The sequence below is a fragment of the Poecilia formosa genome, unplaced genomic scaffold (genome assembly GCF_000485575.1).
Source record: "Poecilia formosa unplaced genomic scaffold, Poecilia_formosa-5.1.2 Scaffold136, whole genome shotgun sequence".
Lineage (NCBI taxonomy): Eukaryota > Metazoa > Chordata > Actinopteri > Cyprinodontiformes > Poeciliidae > Poecilia > Poecilia formosa.
Genome location: NW_006800075.1, coordinates 1,347,886 through 1,370,606, shown reverse-complemented (window position 1 = coordinate 1,370,606; position 22,721 = coordinate 1,347,886). Strand labels below are relative to the sequence as shown.

At 37.7% G+C, this 22,721-nt stretch overlaps 1 protein-coding gene and 1 non-coding gene across 8 annotated transcripts; one reads left to right on the top strand and one right to left on the bottom strand.

Moving 5' to 3' along the window:
* Window positions 1-270: 270 nt before the first annotated feature.
* On the bottom strand, window positions 271-352 carry trnal-uag (transfer RNA leucine (anticodon UAG)). Its single transcript has one exon. It is a non-coding gene; the product is annotated as a tRNA-Leu (tRNA).
* Window positions 353-1,864: 1,512 nt separating this feature from the next.
* eef2k (eukaryotic elongation factor 2 kinase) lies at window positions 1,865-21,161 on the top strand. Of its 7 annotated transcripts, none has more exons than XM_016676617.1 (20): window positions 1,865-2,168; window positions 2,973-3,232; window positions 3,754-3,807; window positions 5,990-6,090; window positions 8,848-8,908; window positions 9,668-9,705; window positions 11,318-11,489; window positions 12,460-12,609; window positions 13,182-13,314; window positions 13,390-13,517; window positions 14,079-14,295; window positions 14,375-14,436; window positions 16,120-16,197; window positions 17,021-17,074; window positions 17,246-17,311; window positions 17,706-17,837; window positions 18,079-18,267; window positions 18,370-18,494; window positions 19,294-19,472; window positions 20,649-21,161. In XM_016676617.1, the coding sequence occupies exons 2-20, from the start codon at window positions 2,981-2,983 to the stop codon at window positions 20,756-20,758; spliced, it is 2,301 nt and encodes a 766-aa protein (XP_016532103.1). In that variant the 5' UTR covers window positions 1,865-2,168; window positions 2,973-2,980; the 3' UTR covers window positions 20,759-21,161. The 7 variants fall into 7 exon arrangements, with proteins under 7 accessions (XP_016532103.1, XP_016532102.1, XP_007562528.1 ...); XM_016676616.1 differs by having other exon boundaries at window positions 1,867-2,163; window positions 14,076-14,295; XM_007562466.2 differs by having other exon boundaries at window positions 1,867-2,168; window positions 14,076-14,295.
* The last annotated feature ends 1,560 nt before the right edge of the window (window positions 21,162-22,721 follow it).

Below are 22,721 nucleotides of genomic sequence, written 5' to 3'. Positions count from 1 at the left end.
ATGATTTGTGCCAAAGTTAAGTAGCTATCTATGTAGTATACATGTTCACCTTCAAAACATACTTTACCTTCCCTTAACTCATGTGGCCACTAGATGGCTCTAGTGCTTGGTGCTAGTAAGTAGTATAGTACAGTATGCTATAGTAAGCAAAAGCTAAAACACAGGATATGGTATATTATTCAGTAGCAGTACACTATGTGATATTGTGAGATGTCACAAAAAACACATTGTTACTGTTTACGCTGCAGTGTGAATTTGTGACAAAAGTTCTGGCAGCGGTGGGATTCGAACCCACGCCATCGAAATGACTGGAGCCTAAATCCAGCGCCTTAGACCACTCGGCCACGCTACCGTTCCCGCCACTTCTGCCATCCTCCGATCTATAAAACTGTCAGGAAAACTTATCCCTTGCAGACTAAGGTCTTACCAAGCTGACCTGTTATAATGGTTAACAACGTCCATTTACCTGATCATAAAACGTTTTCAAAGCTCGATTGAGATTTTTGTTTTCATTTGGTGGTCACTGCAACAAATAAAAGGTCTTATTTATGTAGTGAACCACCAAATGAAAAGAAGACCAGTTCAGCAACAGGTGAATAAAACCGTAAGTAATAATTGTTGTGTTCAGTACAGTTGTTTTGCTAACTGCTGATATTTTTCTGAACCAAAGCAGACCAGACTGACTAAAATGAACCAAAACAGTTTGGAAAAAGAGGGAACGTGTGCCTGTGAAGAAATAACAATATTTAACTGGAAGAAAAATGAAAGGCCATTTAGTTAGAACGTTTTGTTTTATGATCAAGTTGAAAAAACAGAAGAAAATATGATTTCAAAATTGCAACTGTGTGGACTACTTTAAAACAAGCAAGTATTTCTGTAAAGAGAATAAAACTTAAACAATATGGATGAGGAGTTGAAAAACTTTTGAATATATGAGTTAATGTAATGGAGAGAGAGAGAGACTGATGTTGCACCTTACATTTTAAATTAATTTGATGTATAACCTTAACATTTATGTTGTAGGGACAGGTTTACACAAGAATTTTGTGTATTCTGATCCCTTTTCACATGTGTACAGTCAGTAATGTAAGAGTTCATGGTGACATTAAATTGAATGAATGATCATTCAACTGTTTGTGGACTAATTGACTGACTGATTTATTGATTGACTGACTGATTGATTAGAGTATGTACTCAGATTATCCCCAGCATCCAGTTAACTATTGGTATTTGGTTAGTTTCAAGACTATAGAGGACATAAATTCTTTGTTCAGATTTAACACATGGAGTTCTCACTGCTCTTTATAAGTCTAATAGGTTGCAACTAATAAAGTGCTTGAATATCCATTGCAGCTGTTATTTGCTTTTTACTGAAAATCGTCTTTATAATTAATTTGCATCCTATTAACTCTCTAAATGTAGCTGCTGTTATTATATAAGTACGCCTTATGTAACAGCAGCCGATTCAAGTAGCCGAAATTATCTGCTTTCCCAAAGAGGGAATTCTGTCAGGGATGACTGTAAACATTGCTGCAGCTATTCTGTACAACAAGTAACGAACATGTCCTGGTGGGGTTGAAAAGTTACTGGCTACACTCCCTGTTTATCACGAGACTGGCTGTTGACTTGTACTGGAACATCGTGTTCTCCTAAACGTTCTTATACCGTAAAAGCCACCATTTCCTCTTTATTCAGTCCGGGTTTGGTACAATGCATGTTCGCATGATTAAAATTGCCCAGTTTGCGCGGTTGTTCCGTGTCTCAGTTCGGGTTTGTTTTCATAAATCTTCAAAAATTCTGACAGAGTCCATACTTCCGACAGCACCCGAACGCGGCAGGGACGCAGGGGGCGTGGCCACTGAAAAAGAACATTATGGTGTGGTGATACGTGCGGAGGAACACCATCGTGGTGGAGGGTTTGTCATCACACAACGACGGTACAAGTATAGCAGCTCGCTGCCAGACACGTCCTCGGACCTTCAGGTTTCAACGGAGAACTTGTAAACACTCTCTTTGTTATGGGAGGAGATTATAAATCGCTGCTCATGAGATCTTCTGTATCTATTTGCTAACGGAAACCTTTGAGGAAGGAAGAAGACGAAGTCGGCTGGTTAATCTGTCACTGTAATAATCCCTACCGAAGAAGTCTATGTGCTCCCAGTTGTAAGGTTTGTTATTTTATTCGTGGATTTGACAGCATGGAGCAAATTAGCATGGCAGTTCAGTTTAATGCTAACAATAATAACTGCTGGAATGTGTGACATTAGACAACAGGCAGATTGTTTTGGGGTTTGCATTGCTAACCGTTGATTTGATAACAATCTGATTGTTCAGGAATGTAAATACTGTTGTTTAAAAAATATGAACGCATGCTCCTTGTCTCATTGAAGAGAACCATTTGTAATGTGCTGCCACTTCTGTAATGACCACCACACTTATGCATAGCATGCAGTTTCTGCATCCACGATCCAGAGTTGTTTTGCTCTTATAGTAAGATGGCTGCCTGCTAGAGATGCACCAATCAATCTGACAGAAACCAATTTTTCTCCTTGATTAGTTCTGAGTCGGAAAAATCAGATTAAATTCTGAATAATATCTGTTCCCTATTCATTAGAATCACCAAAACTAAGATTTCCCGCTAAAATGGGACTTTAAATACATTTTTACTGAGTTAAAGTAAAATCAGATTCAAAACATGCAGCACATTTTTTGTCTTTTATTTGTTATGGTCCTTTACAGTAAATCAGACCACAATGAAAAATACACAAAATCCTGAACTGTGCTAAATTATTGTCAATGATGAACAACTCCTTAGAAGCCATACTTGTTAGGATTTTATGTTTTGAATGCTGAGCAGATAATGGGGAGACTTTTCCTTCCCTCCATGCCTGCAGCTGATGTGATGAATTTGAGTGCAGCATCTCTACTCCCTGCATGTTAAACACTGTCAACCTCTTCTGGCCTCTCTGCAGCAGGCATCATGGATGACGACCTGATGTTCAGCATGGAGGAGGAGGGCAGTGCTCAGAGACCCTCCGCTCAGAGAAACAGCATCAAACACCGGGCTCACTCGCTCAGCGACGCCAACGCCAGCGACGACGATGAAGACGAGGAGCACTTCATCTCGCCTATTCTGTGCGACTCTGCTAAAGAAGTCTGCAACTACCTGAAAGACCTGGTTTACACACGGCAGCTGTCAAACTCACTTCCAAAGAGCAACTTCCTATACAGGGTGAGCGGCTCAGAGTGATGTCAGCAAGTATTGAAATTAGCGAGATGATTAGCATGAAGTACAGCTTATAAGAGCTCAGTTCTGCAATCTTTGAATATTTGCCTTAAAAGGACAGCTGATTCATGCATGTCTGCACACACCCATTCACTACGTGTGGTATTGGTAGTGTGTGTGCTCTGTATCTGATTACCTCAGAGAAGGCGGGCCAATCTTCTTTAAATGTACCTTTTTTAAGAAGAACAGGAAGTACCGGAGGGTTGGTTTCAGGTCGTATTAGTATGTAAACACGCCTCATGCTGCTCAGCCCTTCAGATCAACAGCAAGGCTGCACATAAAGAGTTTATTCAGTGCTGCTTATCAGGGAGAACGCCCCACCAGTCAGCTGTCGTTAGAAGGAATGAATGGACTTTTGTTTGATTTTATATCTTCTTTCTGCTTAATGATGTTTGTAATAATCTTGATTTTTTTTCCTAATGGATAATTAATGGAATCCATCCGATTTCTTTACCTTCTCTAAACAGCATGAAAACGAGGCAGAGCATCGATCGTACACTGTAATCTCTGAGAGCGCACGGGTATGTTTCAGAGTTTCAAGTTACACTTTCCTCTCCCTCTGCCGGCGATCATCCACGCCTCCACTCTTCCCTCCCTGCTCTGAAGTTCGCAGTCCTTTTCCCTGCTCTTTTGTTTTCCTCCTGGTTTCCACCTTTTATCATTTGCTCATCGTCACGCTGACTGATTCTTGCTTCATTACAAATCCCGCTTCACATCTTCCTCTTCTTTCAGTATGAAAAAGTTTTTTCACTGTATTTTTCTTTATTAATAATCTATTTTTGTTGCAAATGCATAATGTGTAAACAACAATAAATTATTTTTGCAGTGCCTCACAAAGTATTCACACCCCTTGAACCTTTTCATATTTTGCCACATCACAACTTCACTATTTTACTGAGATTTTACATGCTAGGCCACCACAAAGTCATGTATATTGTGACGTAAAACAAAGTTTTCTGAAAAGATTTGCATGCATTTTTATGAAATTCCCCAACCTGGTCAGAATCATCTTTCCCCCTGGTGTGCACCTCTTGAAAAACGTTTGATTTTACTAAATGGATCAAGTTCATCTTGGATGGAGAGGGTTTTCAATTCCTAACAGAGATTTCTTCTGCACTTTGACTAGACCATTCTGAAACATGTTGATCTGAACCCCTACATTTTAGGCAATCTCAAGTATTTTGCAACAGGTTTCCTAATATTTAGCTCAAATGATTAATTTCTAAGCTTCAAAAGCATCCCGCAGCATGATGCTGCCACCACCATGTGTCAATAAGCTCTGGCTTGTCTGCAATTCCAGTTTTTCAACCAAACTTAGTATTATGGATGTAAACTGTAACATTTTGACAGGTTCTCCCACTATGTCCTTGGATTTCTGCAGCCACTTCAGTAACCGTGAAGGCTGCTGTTTTATTTAATGCTCTCCTTGCTTGATTTTTATCTGTTTATACTGTGAATTTGTAGGCATCATACTCTTTAAATTTTTAAATGATCGGTGGAGTTGTTCTTTGTGACACATTGTGAGCTTGTGACGTTGTTTTACAGCCCAGCTCTTCTTTAAACATCTCTACAACTTTACCCCTGACTGGTTGCATTGGAATTTATTTAGGGATATCAGAGTAAATGGAGATAAATACAAATACGTGCCACGTATTTCTTGCAAAAAAAAATAAAATAAAAAAAGATGTGAACACTATGTATTCTTTCCACTTTGAAAATATTCATTGCTTTGTGTTTGTCTATTAGTCTACAGTCACATTGTGACAAAATGTGCTAAAGCTCCAGATGTTTGGATGCTTCTGCATGGCACCTTTACATAACGACTCGGGGTTCACGCTACAGTGTCATCCTCGAGCGTCACCAATGTTTGCTGCAATGTTTTTAACACGGCTTCTGACGTGTTCTTGGTAAGACGATGATCCTGTGGTTGAGCACATGACCCAGACATATTTCTCATAGTGTAAATCTGTCGCTCTGAAACTGAACACGTCTGTTGATCAGCGGGGAGAGGAGCACGAGGGAGACGTGCAGAATGAGCTCGAAGTATCCGTGCTTGGCAACAGATTCAAATGTGATTAAGAGTTATTTGACACATGGTTTTTCTTACTCTAATTTGTGGACAGTGGATTTGTTTAAATGTTCACCTTTTACTTTATTATAATCCTTGCACACTTATCGCCCTAAGCATTTATTTGCACCCCTATAAGGAGCTAAAAATCCCTATAATCGCAAGCTCAAAACTTAATTTAAATTTTTTTAGTTGCTGTTCAAAATGGAAAACCCATGAAAACCTCTCATCCAAGTTAAACAATTTTTAAAAATATCTACCTGCTAAACTTGCCTATATCATCTACTGTGTCAGAAAGGGCATCATGAGAACTTTTGTTAATTTTATTGCCACTCAGAACGAACTAAATCTCCAAATATTGCTAATAGAAAACTTTAATAAAGACTGACATTTTGGGGTCATCAATTCCTCGTAATAACTGTTTATTTTAATGTTTTTGTGCACAGAGATGTGACTGTGTTCCTGGGGAAAGAAGTGAAAAAAAGTTCAGAAAAGGGAAAATACACCAAGAATTACCTTCACTGTGCAAATTGAGCAGCTTTGTGGGGAATTGATCTGTTGAGCCCTGTATGGAAAACAGGAAGTCTGTCTTTCTGGATTTACATTTCAGAGACTAAATTGTTTGCCTGCTGCAGGCGGCATGGATAAAAGCCATAGAGAAGGCCCGAGCCATGCCTGACCCCTGGGCGCAGTTCCACCTGGAGGATATCGAGACTGAACCCTGCATTCGCTACAGGTATGAACGACTCACCATTTGTCCACTTCTTTGCAGGATCTGTGCTGCTTTTCACTGGGACATCTCCTGTCCTCCTCTTATTAAGGAACCGCTGTGCACAGCTCGAACATGAATCCAGTCCCACGCAAAAGTATTAGTAACCCCTAGCAACGTTTTGTCACTACAAAGTATTTTATTGGGAGTTTATCTGAAAGACTGAAGTAGAGTGTATTACGGTTATGGAGCGTGAAAGAACTACATGATATTTTTATGCTATTAAAGGTCTGAAGAGTGTGGTAAGCATTACTACACTGGGTATAGATGGTGGATAATTATGCAAAGTAAAAAATGGAATAAGTTGCACTACTTATCTGAAACTAAATTTGTACTTTTTAGCCGACATGCAATCCTGTATACATTGTACCCACTGTGGAACACGGCGGTTGCAGAATTGTGCTGTGGGGATGCTTGAACTGTTTTTATTTTCTGCAAAACAAAAACTAGAGCAACAACTTAAATCCCTGCATGTGCAAAGCTGGTGGAGATATACAACCCCAAAACACTTGCAGCCTTGATTGCAACAAATCGAATTGACTTGATGGGGCAGATTACAAATGCATGGCACACTTTTCAGATTTTTAGAGTTTCTTCACACTCTTTTGTGTTTGTCTGTTGCATAAAACTCAAATAAAACGCTTTGTGTTTGTGGCAAAATGTTGAAGAAGTGTAATGCATCTGTTGAATCACTAACATTGCATTTCCTAATTTATCAGCAGCTTTTAATGTGCAAAACCATATTCAATTACAGGCATACCGTTTTTTTATTTTCCTGCAGCTCACGGCGGTGTTGCTCACTTGTAACATTGTGTTTTACATGAAAACATGACCTTTGAACTTGTTTCAACATGTAAACACAAAGCTGACACATTTTATCTCCTAGAAAAGTCGATGTAATGACTCTGCCGTCATTCAGTACCTCGTTTACAAACTCCAGTGTGGTTGGCCCGGGCAGCTTGGCCTGCGGCTGCGTTTCACATCCCAGGATCAAATGTCAGCATTTTGGCCTCCGCTGTTGACAACGTAAAAGAACGCCCTTCTGTTCCTCAAGTTGTTTCTTAAAATTATTATCTTACATTTGGGTGGGATACCAAATGTGTACGCAGATATTAAAGGCCAGCTTGGCAGCTATTAGCTCCCTAATCAAGAGCGGAAAGAACGTACAAAGGATGTGGGTGTATGCAAAGAGCATTTTGAAATGAGTTCCTGTGGGTGGAGGGATTGTCCGAGCCTGGGATTTGCCCTGCTGTGTTATTTCTATGTGCTAAATTTACCCGCCGTAACCTCATCCCCTCTCTGCACCCTGCAGCTCGGCTGCTGTGGTACTCTGTGTTCCCAAGCCTGAAATGTCAGCTTGAAGATTAGATTTTTGTAAAGTTATTTTCCTCTTTGTACTTTCTAATGTCTGTCTATCCTGCAGGGTTCATTAACCCACTACACTTTCTGCCAATTCAAGCAAACATACAGACCTCAAAGGGGTTTTCTCTCAGCAGATTGGCTGACTTTCCTCCCTTTGCTCCCGGCTAAACATCATCATTCAAAGTGAAACCAGTCAGAGTGACTTCTCCTTGGAAGAAAAAAAAAAAGAAAAAAGAACTCCCTCCCAGAACCTTCCCGTTTTGTTCTGTTCTCATTTTACTCACTTAGGAGAGCAGAAGAATCATGTGGCTCCCTGATAAGAATAGATAATGAGCTGTGGACAAAGTCCCACGTCTGGCAAACATAAATGAACTACACCTCCTTTAGTGCAAGGAGGGAAGCAGTAATCTGAGAAAGGAAAGTGGGTCAGTGGTGTGACAGGTGTGGAAGGGTGATATTAAGCAACAGGTGGGTAAATAAAACAGATATATTTTGCCTCACTGTAGAGCAGGGTCGCAGGGTTTTATCGCTTAGCCAAGTTTCTTGCTTTGAACTGCAATTCGACAAAGAAAAGCATCAAATACTTTCTGTTAAGAAACAAGTGTTTCAGTATGTTTGCTAGCCTGCAGAGTGGAGTATGACTGCTGCAAAATTTCCCTTTAATTTAGTGTTGAAACATTGTAATTAGAAATGGTAAAACTCTGCATTGCAAAACCACAGAAGAAGTCGTAGCCTGAGCGCTTTGCAGTGCATGTAAATGGTGTGGCACGGTTTTTTGGCCGTAAACTCATCGTCTTTCTGCAAAGTAAATTTCTGTCTCTTTAATTCCAGACTCTCTTTCTTTTTTGATTGGCTGCTTTATTTCAGTGTTAACGGGATTTCTGTGTTTGTTTGGCTGTTAGATATTGCTTTCGTTGCCATCTTTTACTGAAATAATAAGTCAGTTTTTTGGTGAGTAGCTATTTTGTTTTTAAATTTTGCTGATTTGGTTGTATTTAGTCGACTCAGATGTGTCCAACACACAAGTTTAATTTTTTAAAATGCAAGTAATCCTGTAGTAAAAAAAAAAAAAAAGTCAGCTTGTTAGTATTTGTGCCTTCTGAATTTTGTTGTCAAGTTAATTTGTAGCTTTAAAACTTTTATGGTAGTGTTTGCAAAACTACCAAAAAGCAAACAACAGATTTTTTTTTTTACTTCCTCTCATTTACAAAATGCAAACCATCTTTGTCAACATTCAAATCAACATTTTGTGACTTTCCTCAAGGCTTTAATACTCTGTGTGTTACTAGAACCATTAAAATGATGGATATATTTGGAAAGATATGCTTTCTTTTCTAAAAAGTTGTGTTTTCTTTTTCGCAGGTACAGCGCGATCACAGGAGAATGGGCTCAGGACCAGATCCACGTCAAGATGGGGACACAGGTATCGCTTCTCACCCGGCATTTTGCACCAGCTTTGAAAAATATCCGGCTTTCCTAAGTTTAAAGTATAAATGCGATGAAATGTTTAAGAAATCATTTTGTTTTTAAAAACCTTTGTGGGTAGGAAAAGTATTAACAAACAACTCCTAAATGAGATTGTCCGCAGTTATATGCCCTTATGTTACTTATATTTGGTTTGATTCAAGATAAAGAAATTATTATATTTTTGAAAAGTTAGTTCATTTCAGTAACTTAATTGACAAAGTGAAACACATTTTATTGATAATTACACACATAATGGCCTTTACTTCAGTTAACTGTGATGATTTTCTGCTTACAGCTGATGGAAAAAATATTTAAGATTAAAATATTACATCAGACCAATAAAACATTTTAATACAGAAATGTGATCATAATAAAAAAGTATGTTTAATACCTGCTTAAAGGTTGTTTCTAAAAGGTACTTTTACTCTGACAAATGGATCTCATCGAATGCATACTAATTTATTGAGTGTCTGTATTGCACATCTGTAAATTATTTTCCATTTAAAAAGTTGCATAGAGTAAAATTTACATCTTGCATAGAGGTAAGTCTTACTACACACAAAAAGCCTGATAAGTCCTTAAGTATGTATGTTTACAACCTTTTCCTGTCTGTCTTCTTTGGTCGTTGAGTGGGACTTTGTTGTCCCACCCAAAAATAAAAAAAATAAAAATAGCAAATTGCACATTAATTTCTCCTCTGTCTGGTTTCTCACAGCCCTTTGGGAAGGGAGCCATGAGGGAGTGTTTCAGAGCGTAAGTTGAAATACTCCTCCACATTCTGTTTCCTGTTCCTCTTGTAGGGACGTCGAGTCAATATAAACACAACAGCAATGGATCGCTGGCCCATATTCCCTGCACTTTCTGCTCCGACTCGCGGGGACTGCTGTTGATGGCGCCGTATTTTTAGACTACAGCTCTAAAGATAGGACTTGGAGTTTAGTTCTGGCTGTAATCCCATGAAATTGATTCCCCAATAATGTTTATTGTTTGAGTAAATTAAAAGCCCTGCCATGTTTATTTTCTGAGTAAAGATATTAAACTAGAAGTGCAAGAGGTTATGAAAGGCCTCCTTGGCAAGTCTGGCCAACTACTCCTGACTTTTAGTGCTTTTAGTGCTCTTTAGTGTGCGACATGCACTGATTTTCATAAATGTCCTTTAATTTACCTCCAAAATAAATACATGCAATTTAAAACTGACAGGGTTCTCCATGGGAGGACATTGATTATAGTTTATCATGACTGAAAAGGCAGAATCAACACATAATTTCAGGAATTAACGAAAAAAAATAAATAACATTTTTCCATGTTTATTAGGATTAACATGGAAAACATACAGTAACATTCAATCAAAATCACAGCTTCATTTGATACTTAATAGTTGCCACAGACATTGTGTGTTATTTAATTTAACTAGTATAAAGAGATTTATGGATTCAAACATTATTTAAAATTATATCTTAAAAATCTGAGCTCATTAGCTCAAGCAGATGGTTTTATGAAACTTTTTTTTAGAGCAAAGATCTAATTTATAAATTTGTTGTAATGCTATTTTGTTAATTTGTGGCAATGTTTTAGATATTGTCTTAGTGGATTTACTTATTACGCAAATTCCTCAGTGATGATTTGGTTAAACATTGTAGCGCCCCCTAGTGGGGGATTTTTCCCAAGTCTACTCAGGATCATGTTTTATTGATCATGAGTCTCATCTCTTACTACTTCTGTCCAAATAAGTTTTTAGCTAGCTAACACAGAACATTTCTTTATAGTTTCTGAGATTACAATACTTGCTTAAAGTATTGTAATGTTTTGGCATTACAGTGGTGAGATTTTATTGGAAGGTTTTGCATATATCCTATTAAAACAGATTAACTGGGTGTGGTCAAGTGGGCGTGGCTTATCTTAATCAGAATAATTAAAGGATTCTAAACCTAGAAGCTTTTTAACAATGTGGTTTACCGTTTCCTTTCTTGGACCCCTAATTCATAAAAAACTATCTTTTTTTCTATGTATTATTTCTCAGTCATGTGGAAAATCAAAACCAGTCAATCTTAGGCTTGCATGAAATATCTGAAATCTCAAATCCTCTCCAAAAAGTAGTTTAAGCTAAACTCCCTGCGGCCCTACAAGGCCAGACATGTTGGTTCCTAACAGACGAAGCTGCCATGTGCTGCGTGTTTTTCTTACTGTAAACGTATGGGTGAACTGACCACATCTGTGATCACTTTCAACTAATTTGTGATTAAAAAGCTGGATTCTTTTGTTGAAAAAACTAAAATCCTCAGGGCAGTCTCTCTATTTTTATGGGAATTGATATAAATTTGTATACTCAAGACGAATATGTTTTTCTGTTTTGTTTCCCCTCCAGCAAAAAGTTGTCCAACTTCTCACACAGCAGCAACTGGAAGTCGGCGTCCAACTATGTTGCCAAGCGCTACATGGAGACTGTGGACAGAGAGGTTTACTTTGAGGACGTCCGGCTGCAGATGGAGGCCAAACTCTGGGGGGAGGAGTACAACCGACACAGACCTCCCAAACAGGTAGAAGAAGAACATTTAATGTCCTCCTTTACACAGGGAGAAGAGAACAATCTATGCCTTGTAAATTATGTCTAGGGTGTTCGTGCATTCTTAAAAAGTCAATTTAAAATGAAGGCCCTGAAATGTCATAAATTCATTTTAAAAAGTAAGTTGGCCTTTAAATATGTTATTCCCAGATCTTAAATTTTGTAGTTTGTAGTTTGACACGCAATAGTATGAATCGCACTCTGATGTCTTCATTGTATTCTGTGACTTGAGATGGTTGAGACGTTTGGTCTCACTGGACTCTGTTATAAACTATTTACAAGAAGTGAACATGATATGGGGAAAAGAAAGTCAGCATTGTGGAGAACTGGAAAAAATTGTGCATGTGATTTTAGAATGCTGGAAATATGAGAGATAAAGAAATGTGTTACTTTTTGTTATTAAAATTTGTTTTGGTTATTTTTTTATTTTAGAAAAATAAAGAAACATAAAATTTTAACAAGTATACTACAGGGATATTAAGAAAGTAAAATGATTTTAAAAAATTAGTTCGTTTTTTAAGAAAACTTAATTCCTAAAAAAGATTTAGATTTTTTTTTCTGAAAAATGATTGTGATTTTGTTAATTGATTCATATTTTTACGATTAACAAAATATGATCGATAATATACATGTACGCACTCTATACCAGTAGGTGGCGGTAATCTAACGTTTCTTGCCAACCGCCAATAAAAATCAAGAAGAAGAAACCAGTTGCCGTTACTTCTGCTAGCTAGCTAGCTAGCTCTTTTTTTTGCGTCTATCATGGACACGTACAAAAATGTATCGCTGCTTAGCTGGACGAAGTTCGAATATTTCTTTTAAATATAGGTGTGAAATTCCATTCATAAAGGTCTTAAAAAGTCTTAATGTTTGAGTTGGTGAAAGCTGCAGAAACCCTGATTTATTATAAGATATTTCAGAGGGAAATATATTGCAATCTTCAGGTGGACATCATGCAGATGTGTGTGGTGGAGATGACGAACAGACCGGGAAAACCGCTCTTCCACCTGGAGCATTACATCGAGGGGAAGTACATCAAGTACAACTCCAACTCGGGCTTCGTGAGGGACGACAACATCCGACTGACTCCACAGGTGAGAAATGCTATATATCTTGCTTAGAAGGCACTGCGGCCTGATAGTTAAGTTTAATTTAATAGCACATTTCAGCAACACGGCATTTTAAGGTGCTTTGTATCACGAAAGCACAAAAACAAACAAAAAAAAAACATCATAAACACATCATATAGTGAGCAGATGTGAAAACCCTGAGGCGGTCCTAGCCGGTTTGGCGCCCTGGACAAACCGGCTTATTTTTCTTGCTAAGCTATTGGGTGATTTATAAGCTAACAGAAGTATTTTGACGTCTATTCTCTGAAAATATAGTGAGCTATAGGAAGAACTTCAAAACTGGGGTGATGTGCTCTGTTTTTCTGGTTTTAGTGAGAAGTAAATCTGGATCAGTTGCAACTGTTTTATTAATCTGTGAAGACGCTTTGCAGTAATCAAAGTGACTAAACATCAAAGCATGTATGAGTTTCTCTAGATCTAGCTGATATATTAGTCCTTTAATACTGAACATGTTCTTCAGGTGGTAGAAGGCTGACTTGGTAACTGTCTTTATGTGACTTTGAAGTCCGGCATAATCTCGCTCTTTCGTCCATCAGGCCTTCAGTCACTTCACCTTCGAGCGCTCCGGTCACCAGCTGATCGTGGTCGACATCCAGGGAGTCGGCGATCTCTACACAGACCCTCAGATCCACACAGAGAAGGGGACGGATTTCGGAGATGGAAATCTTGGTGTGTTTCTTTTCTTTTTCGGATTTAGCTAGTTCCTACTGGCAACAGGAATTCCTCAGTCTGATAATATTCCAGGTGTGCGAGGCATGGCTCTGTTCTTCCATTCCCACCTGTGCAACAAGATCTGCAAGAGCATGGGTCTGACGCCTTTCGATCTTTCTGAGCCAGAGGCGTCGCAGCTGGACTGCACCAACAAACTTCTGGTAATTTTACCATTTTCGTGCTCTCTGAGAGATTCCTGTGAGCAGCAGCTGGTTAGATCAACCACAGCTTACCAAATTAATCCTACAAAAGTCTGGAAACAGAACCAGAGTACAGAAACATTTTTAATATTTAATTAGAAATATAGATTTTAAAAAGTTTAAAATCTTACACTGTTAATTGGGTGTCTCTTTTTTTACATGCAAAAATCCCGAGGTGGAACCTTTGTGTTGTGTTTCTGGTATGTCTGTAAATCTGACGCAAAAGCGACATCCGCAGACAAAGCTGTGGATGACAAAGCCACTTCTCTTTTTAACTCTCTTCAACGGGGGTTAATTTTTGCTTCAAAAATCATTTAAATGGGATGCTGGAAAAGACTACTGGTGTTTATCCCTGCAGCTATTCAAGCTTAAAATAGACTGGACTTTAACTAGATTTCCTGTTGTTTATTGTTTTTTGTTTGTTTGTTTTTAAGGACTCCAATGCAACATTCTTCTCTCACTAATCTGAGTTCTTTCAGTTCTTTTGCCTCTAAGTTTTTTTTCCTCGCTGTTTCCCAGAAGTCGGCCAAGACGGTCCTGAGGGGCTGCGAGGAAGTCTGCGGCTCGCCTCGCGTCCGCACCTTTTCCGCCAGCCGCGTCCCTCCACTGCTGTCCCGTCTGTCCGAGCCGTCGTCTGCGGACGAGAGCGCGAGCGACGTGGACTCCATCCCCTGCTCGCCTCTCACCCTCCCCTTCTCTCCCATAGTGGCACCTGGATCCATGGGTAAATCCTCTTCAGGTACATTCCTAAACCTTTTTTTTTCCCCTGGCAAAAGCGTCCGTTGTGACTGGTTTTAACTTTTTACTGCGTTTTCCAGGCTTGTCTCTCTCTGGAATGTACGAACACGACAGGCTGAACAACAACACAGCTGATCACAAGGTGAGCAACGACGAAGTGAAGTGAACTGGAAATGGAAACATGAGCTGCAAATGAACAACACAAACATTATCTCAAAAAATAGAAATCCCAAGTTACATTTTTGTACCTCAGGTTAATCAACACAGCATTTTGCTTGAACATTCAATTTGGGACGTAACCAGAAGTATGAATAAATACCCTAAAAAGGTATTTATTTGGGTGACAGACTAGAGTCTCCTTCTGTCTGCGTTTTCAAAACACCAAAGTGATGCCAAAATCTGATTTTAATTCACTTGTGTCAATAAAAACTTAAATATTGTGATATAAAATTAATCTGTCAACTTTAGTGGTTATTTTTAGTTGTGTTTACGTTAATTTACGTTACTTTATCATAAATGATAGCAAGCTAAAACTTATAGTTTACCACATTGTACTGAGGACAAAACATAGACAACTGTACAAACAGTACTTTGAATAAAATGTTAATAAATACATTAAAAAAAACACACACACACAAAATAGTATGTATAATCATTCAAATGCTCATTTACAATTAAATATTTAAGTATCAAAATATATAAATTTAAAGGAGTTGTTACCCTATAGAATTAGCTCAGCATTTAATATTTATATTTAGTTACTATTTTCTTTATTTGTTTATTCATAATAATGTAAGGCGTCACTGTAAGGTGACTTACATTACTTTTTTCTTTCTTGTTTCATCACTTTTTTCCGTAGCAATGTTAGCGCCACCTACTGACTCTCTTTTTCAGTAGGTAGTTATTTTCAGTAGTTATTTTATCTGCCAGCCTTCCAGCTGGCAGATAAAATAAACTATCAATAAATATTTAATTTTTGCATTTAGCAATTTAGTTTTGCACATTATTTAAACCTTATTGAAACACTTAAAAATATTTTATTTATTAAATGTATGGATTTATCATTTTATTTAACTATCCTATTATATTGTGTCTCTTTGTTCTCGTGACTCTGGAGGCTGAACTTAGGCCTGTCACGATAACAAATTTTGCAGAGCGATTAATTGTCTAAAAAAATTATTGCGATAAACGATAAATCAGTGTCGAGACCTTTTGACACTGATTTAATGGAAATGACTAATAATAAGAGACGATAAAGCCGATAATTAAAATTGCGATTAATTGATTTATCGTTTATCGCGACAGGCCTATCTGAACTGATTGGAAACTCGCCTGCTGAGGGAAGTTCAATGTTCCCTGTTTGTCTCCGCTTGAATCCCTTCTCCCACACACAGAGGATTACGGGTATTCAGCTCTCATTGCAACACTGCAGACATTTGCGTGTGTGCAGGCCAGCAAACAAACAGCTGTTAGGCCTCCTGGATGAGTAGGCTTTGCGTGTGTCCAAAGCTGATTTGTGGAAAAGCTCATCACGCCGTCGGCGGCTGAGGCCGGAGCAACAATGCTTGTGTTGAGAAGTACAGCTTGTGACGCTGCTGCTTGTGAAAACAGGCAACAATGTCCTGAAACAACACTCCATTGTGTGAACCAGCTGGTCTATTTACAACTCTAAAAATATTTCTTTATTTTTTCCTCTTAGTTTTTTAAGTTTCATCCAAAATTGAAAATAAAATGGAAAATTCTAAGTGTCCTTTTGGTTCCTGATTTATCGCTTTTCTTGCTTTTTTTTTTCCACACAAGTCGACGTTTTGTTTCCTGTCTGCAGGACTCTGAGAGCGGCGGAGACAGCGGCTACCCGAGCGAGAGGAGGAGTGAAGGGGATCCTAATGATCATGTGGACGGGGTAAAGACTTTAACTTAACCTTTCTGTGATTTAACATCAATAAAATTAGATTTTATGAAACTGACAGGGGAGAAACCTTTGAGTTTTTAATAACACAGTTGGACATTTAACTTCCTGATAGGTAGTTGACACTTAAAATTTTAAAGTTTCTTCCTCTTCTCAGCTCCACCAGATTACTATTAAGTTTAGGACTGTCTGCAACTAATCCCTATTCTAGATATCAATTAATCTGTCGCTTATTCTGATAATTAATCGATTAATTGGATACAGATTTTTCCTTTTACATTTTATACAATATTAGAAAGGCTTTAAAATATGCAAATAGACAAATAATCCAGTTACTTTTTAAAAAAAGAAAAGAATTATTTTGTTTCCTACAGTGAAACAACAGGAAAACATTTGATCATTTGCAGCTAAAATACATACTTTTTACATCAGTATTTGAAAAGCTTGTTTCTACTTGACTTAATATCAAGTTTAATTTAATCTGATGTTTAATTTTTAGATTAACTGATTGATAAATGGATAGCAAAAGGTGCTCAATTTGTTTTTGTTTTTTTTATTTTACTCAAATTGAACCAAGTGAAATTCAGTTATACCACTTGAGGTTTTCTTAAATGTAAAATGTTTATTTTTGTACAGTTTTGGCTTATTTAATGCGTTTTATTAATTCAGTAATTGCCGTTTTTGAGTCTTTCTGTTCCAGTCAATGGTTAATGAATTACTAAAGCAGTTGATGGTAATTTCCGATTAATCATTTCCGCTCTAATTAAGTTAGTTTTCTTGGACAGCAGGATTTATAATTCGTGTTATCATCATTCAGGTCCATCACCGCTACAGGCCTGTTTCTGAGTCGGATGACGACAGCATCAGACGGGTAAACAAACCAAGTTAAATGCATGTGAATGCTTTCCTCCCCTGGATCATTTCCATTCTCGATATCCACTCCTAACTCCTTCACTCATCATCATGTTTTCACATTTTCCTCCCCTCCACTTTCCCGTAACATGGCTCCTACTCCTCTCCGTTGTTTCCCTCCCGTGACTAGAGGAAGATGGTAGCTCCTCCGAGAGTCTCAGCGAATTTATACTCTGAAAGTCCCAGCAACGAAGGGGTGATTATCTGCATGTAGGCTTTGTAAGGCAGCTGTTTCCTCTGAAGCGCTTTTTCTGTTCCCAGAAGCTTTACTTTTGCATATTTTTTTGTCGAGCAGAAAGATGTGTGCAGCTGTTTCAATGTGCACAAATATTTGGAACCACAATAAAACGATTTGTGGAAACGAAACACCATCTACCTCCAGTTGACGCACTCCGACACTTCTCACGATAATCGCTTTCTGTGTGCTTCCTGTTTGTTCTGCAGCTCTCAGCTCAACGCCTGCTGCTTGTCATTACCTATACTCCATCCATTTCCAATTCTCCATCAGAATTGGTCATAATTAGGTTTCTGCTTCTGTTTTTTTCTTCTTCTTCTTCTTCTTCTAGTCTTGGTTGGACGTTTCTCCTCAGCTGACGGATGAGAAGTGGAGCTTCTTCCACTCGTCTCGGGCTCACGTCCACCGACCTTCCTGCGTGGCCACCGAGGTGGAGCGCCTCAACGCTCTGCTGCAGAAGAAGATCGGACAGTCGATCCTGGGAAAGGTAAATTCAAAAACATCACATTTATTCAGATTCAGATTAATTGCGTTTTGGTAAGTTTACGACATTATTTAGCCTGTCACGGCAATCAATAAATCACTTTAATAAATTAAAACAACATTCGCTGATATGAATCATTTTGGCACAACTGATGGAATGCATTTAACCGTTTTTATTTTTATTTTGACATATTCACAGATTTCCAAACCTGTACTCTCTGTCATTGTTTGGTTCTGCTGCCCAGGTCCACCTGGCCATGGTGCGCTACCACGAAGCGGGCCGGTTCTGTGAGAAGGACGAGCCGTGGGACCAGGACTCGGCCATGTTCCACCTGGAGAGAGCCGCCCTGTGCGGAGAGCTGGAGGCCATCGTAGCCTTAGGGAAATGTTACCTGCAGCTGCCTCATCACATCCTCCCAGACATGGAGGTGGAGGTAAAAACTCACACAGCTTCATTTTCCTGCTTGTTTCACTAGGAAGCTGACTGGAGTTGGTCCAGGTCTGTTCCCACTTTCACTCGCGTGTGTTGCTGACAGGATAATGCAGGAAACAGGATGAGGGGGTTTAAGTATCTGCTCCAGGCTGCCGAGGCGGGAGACAGATCTTCTATGATCATAGTGGCCAGAGCCTTCGATACGGGAGCCGGTCTGTCTGCTGACAGGTCAGTGAAGGGTCACTGAAACAGGACTCAGACCGACGCTTCACATCCTTAAAAATGCTTCAATTTCCTTTAGTTGTGTAAGGTTTGGAAAGTGCTTTACTTCTGTAATAAAGTCATTGGAAATGCTTGATACTCAAACTGCACTGCTGTGTAATAGTGAAATCTAACATGTTATTACAAGCCTAATAAAAAGACACACTTTTTTTGCTGTTTGTCGTTAAATCAGACTAAACTTTTCTTGTTTTTAGGTTAATTGTAATTACCCAAATTATTTCTGTTTGCTAAATGCCAGAAAACTTGGTGTGAGCATTTTTTAGATATACTTTTTTTTTTTAACTTTCTTGTATATTGGGTTTAAACATCTAATTAGTACAGCAACGTCATTTACCTGAACGCAATTTGATTGTTTAAATGCAATGAATATTTACTATTTCTAATGACTCAATAAGTGATTGTCTTATATTTTGTATGTTAAAGTTTTTTGTTAGATTATTGTGTGTAGGGTGTGAGAGACATTTCAAAACATAAAATTTTGTTATATTTTAGCCTATTTTGTCTTTATGTTAATAATCGTAATAAATATCATAATAGTTAGTTAAAACCGTCTCTTTTTAGTTCATTTGCATTGTTTTAGTAAACTTTTGCTGGAAAAGTTTGTCTTAAAAATGCTTGAATGTTACTGAAGGAAATGTTCCGGTTACGGTGTATTCCTCCCCCTAGTGGATACATAGTGGAATTACATTATTTCTATCAGGCTCTCCCTCATTGGCTCTTCTGTTTCTGTGCTTCACGGCCACAGAAAGCAGGACTGGGCCGAGGCGATCCACTGGTACGACAGCGCTCTGAACATGATGGACTACGATGAGGGCGGGGAGTTCGATGGCACGCAGGACGAGCCGCGATACTTGCTGCTGGCCAGAGAGGCGGAGATGTTCCAGGAGGGCGGCTTCAACCTTACTGCAGATCCACAGAAAGCAGGTTCGGTTCTGCTTCTGCCTTTTAGTATTCAATAAAACTGTCATGAAATGTCCGACCCCTTTCAGATTTCTTGATTTTTATCATTTATTTATTTTTTTGCACTTGAAATCATTAAACTAATGTTTACGTCAGACAAAGAGAATCTGAGAAAAGCCTGTCCAAACCAACCAGTATGCAATTGAACAAAGTTTTTGGTATAATTTCACCAGTGTAGGATAAAATATCTTAAAAAGAGACACTTAATGCCCCAATGTCAAAAAAAACAGACTTGTTATTAACTTGTAATTGTTTAGAAACCATTCGAAGCATTCTGAGGTTTTGGTTCACCACTGTGAGAGCGACAAATGGAAGAAAATCTGCAATAGTTGTTTAATTGCAGTTTCTCAATAATCTTTGAAAGTCTGCATCAAGTCAAACCAGTTATTTAGGATATAAATGAAAAATGTAGAGAGCAGATTTGGGTAGTATTTTTACTGTGCTGTACTTTTTACTTTGAGTAATTTTGTTAAGAAGTATTGCTTCTCTTACTTGAGTAAGATTTCTGGATTCTCTACCCGCCATGTGAAACTTTACTAAATGCAGAATAAATTTGTTTTAACCAAAAATTCACCAGACATCTGCAGTTTTTGTAAAGTTTCATACGGTTTTTTTTTGTTTGTTTTTTTTACTGAAAGAAATTGATTTGAAAAAATGTTTTCTTTTTCCCGAATGCATTATTTATATGAAATATTTTCATTTTGGTCTTTAAAATGACAAAATTTCCACATAACTTTAAATTTTTGTCCATCTGATTGTGTATTTTTTAAATATTAAATGATTGTTTTGACCACTGATGAGTAATTGCGTAACCTTTTTAATTTTTATTTTTTTATTTTATTTTATTTTATTTTTTTTTACTCGAGTAATTTTATGACAACTTTTTACTTTTACTTGAGTAATAGTATGTTGATGTAGTGCTACATTTTTTTATACTCTGCGACATCTGGTTGAAAGTGTTGCAGCCGACATTTTGTTTCCTGATTAAACAGATTCAACAGCCGTCGTTAATCATACATTTTTACCAGATTTTCACAAACTATAAGCTCTGTAGCTCACAGAAAACACACAAAAGGACTTCAGAGAAATAAGGTGTGCCTGTTATTTTATGACGGACTAATATTTGCTCTCTCGTTTCAGGGGATTTGTTTACGGAAGCCGCTGAGGCTGCGATGGCGGCCATGAAAGGTCGCCTGGCCAACCAGTACTACATGAAAGCCGAAGAGGCCTGGGCACTGGTGGAGGAGTAATCATGGAGACGTTATTGATCCCCCTATGAAGCCTGTGGGAGTGAACTTTTACACATTCAGCATTTTACCCTGAATGATTATCGTTTACATATTTTTATGACAGAATTTTTGCTGTTAGCGGTTTGCCTTTGAGTGTGCTGAGCCATTGACGATCAGATCTCCGTGTTTCTTTCTTTCCTTTTTTCCTAAGGTTGATCATCCCGTCTTCCTTTTCCCTTTAATTTCCTGCCCCTCATTAAATTTTATTTAAGTGTAAATAAGAAAAAAAATTATCTGATAAATCAGAACAAAGAAAAATGTTTTCTTATTTTCCCCTTCTAATGTTATCAAATTAATGTTGGAAGAATTTATAAAGAAATGGAGTCTGAAAGTATAAAATAAAGTTTGCCTTGCTTTTTATTCATCTTTGATTGTTTTTTGTCTTTGTCTTAAAAAAGTTTTAAAGTTCTTACATTTTTATTGTCTTTAAATTAATATTAACATAGAAGGATATCAAACTTGACTTGAATAAAGTAAAATTTTTGTAGCACATTTCAGGAATGAGGCAGTTAAAAATACTTTATACTATAAAAACATAACTAACAAATTATGAAGCAAGCAATAAACATTACATTTTGTCAAATACCTTTACCAAAATCATTAAGCAAATATACTTATATATATATATATAAATATATATATAATTTAAGGTGATTTTTTTTTAAAAATCAGGAGCTAAAAATGAATCAACATGTTCAAATATCACAGACTAAAACAGAACAGATAAAAGTAAATGTTTTTGTCTGTAAGGGCAGGAGGATGGCATAGACTTGCATAAATGTAATAATTTTTGTTGAAATCATCCTACATGTTGAGATAAGACTAAAAATCTGCAACTGATTTTGATAATTTTGAAACATGCAAGCTGTTCACTGAATATTTGAGCAAAAGTAACTAATTATTTGCAAGAATATAGAAAACCACAAAAAAATACCAGGTCTGTAATCATCAAATTGAGTTTGTTAGGAGCAGTGATGCTTAAAGTCTTAAGTATGGAGCAGAAATTATCACCTCCAGTTTCATTCATGAGGCGTGACAGAAGCAGATGCAGGAAATGTGTTGGTTAGTGATGCTAAGACATCATTCTTTACTGCAGATTTTGCTCCCTTTCACCTGCTCATTCTCTCACTACAGTCTTTGTTGTCCACACACATCATAACCCTGACCTTGCTTGTGAACATGTCCATTTAAACTCACTGCAAACAAAAAGAGCTGATCCTAAACGCCCTTAAACACCTCACCACTCCCTTCTTTGCTGTTGTAAAAGTCCTGCCTCACCTTCACTAGTTCTTTGCCAAGAGGCTGCAGGGTCGGGCTGAATTTGTGGCAGTAAGTATTGCTATCATTTTTGCAGAGGGTGTCAAAAGGTGCCAGCCACATCAGCTGCCACAGTTTGTTACAGGTTTGTTAAAGCGGCTTAGGACATAATTAATATTTCTAGTCACATAATTAGCCTGTTTAGCTTAGCATGGCTTAACTGTATACAACACAACTGTTTCTCCTGTATGAATAATTTATTGATATGAGGCTGCTTTTTCATCTATTTATTAAACATTGTGTACATCAACCTACGAATGGGGATGGAAATTAGACTCTTGGCTATGAGCTCATGTACATGCATTTGCATATAAATGCAAATATAAATGCAAATACATGCAAATAATTTTTTTCAAACAGAAATTTTAAACAATCAACAACAACAGAAATACTAACTGGCGATTGTAAAACAACTAAAAAAGCATTTATGTCATCTGCTGACATGAAGTGTGGATATAATGCTGATCTACAGTATGTTCGGTATGATATGAACTAACTCATTGACAGCTCTGGGTGGCCAATCAGATTTCAATAACGCCACTGGTTGTAATTGGTTATTATTTAATAAGCAGTATTAGACCTGTAATATAAGGTGGCTGCATTTACT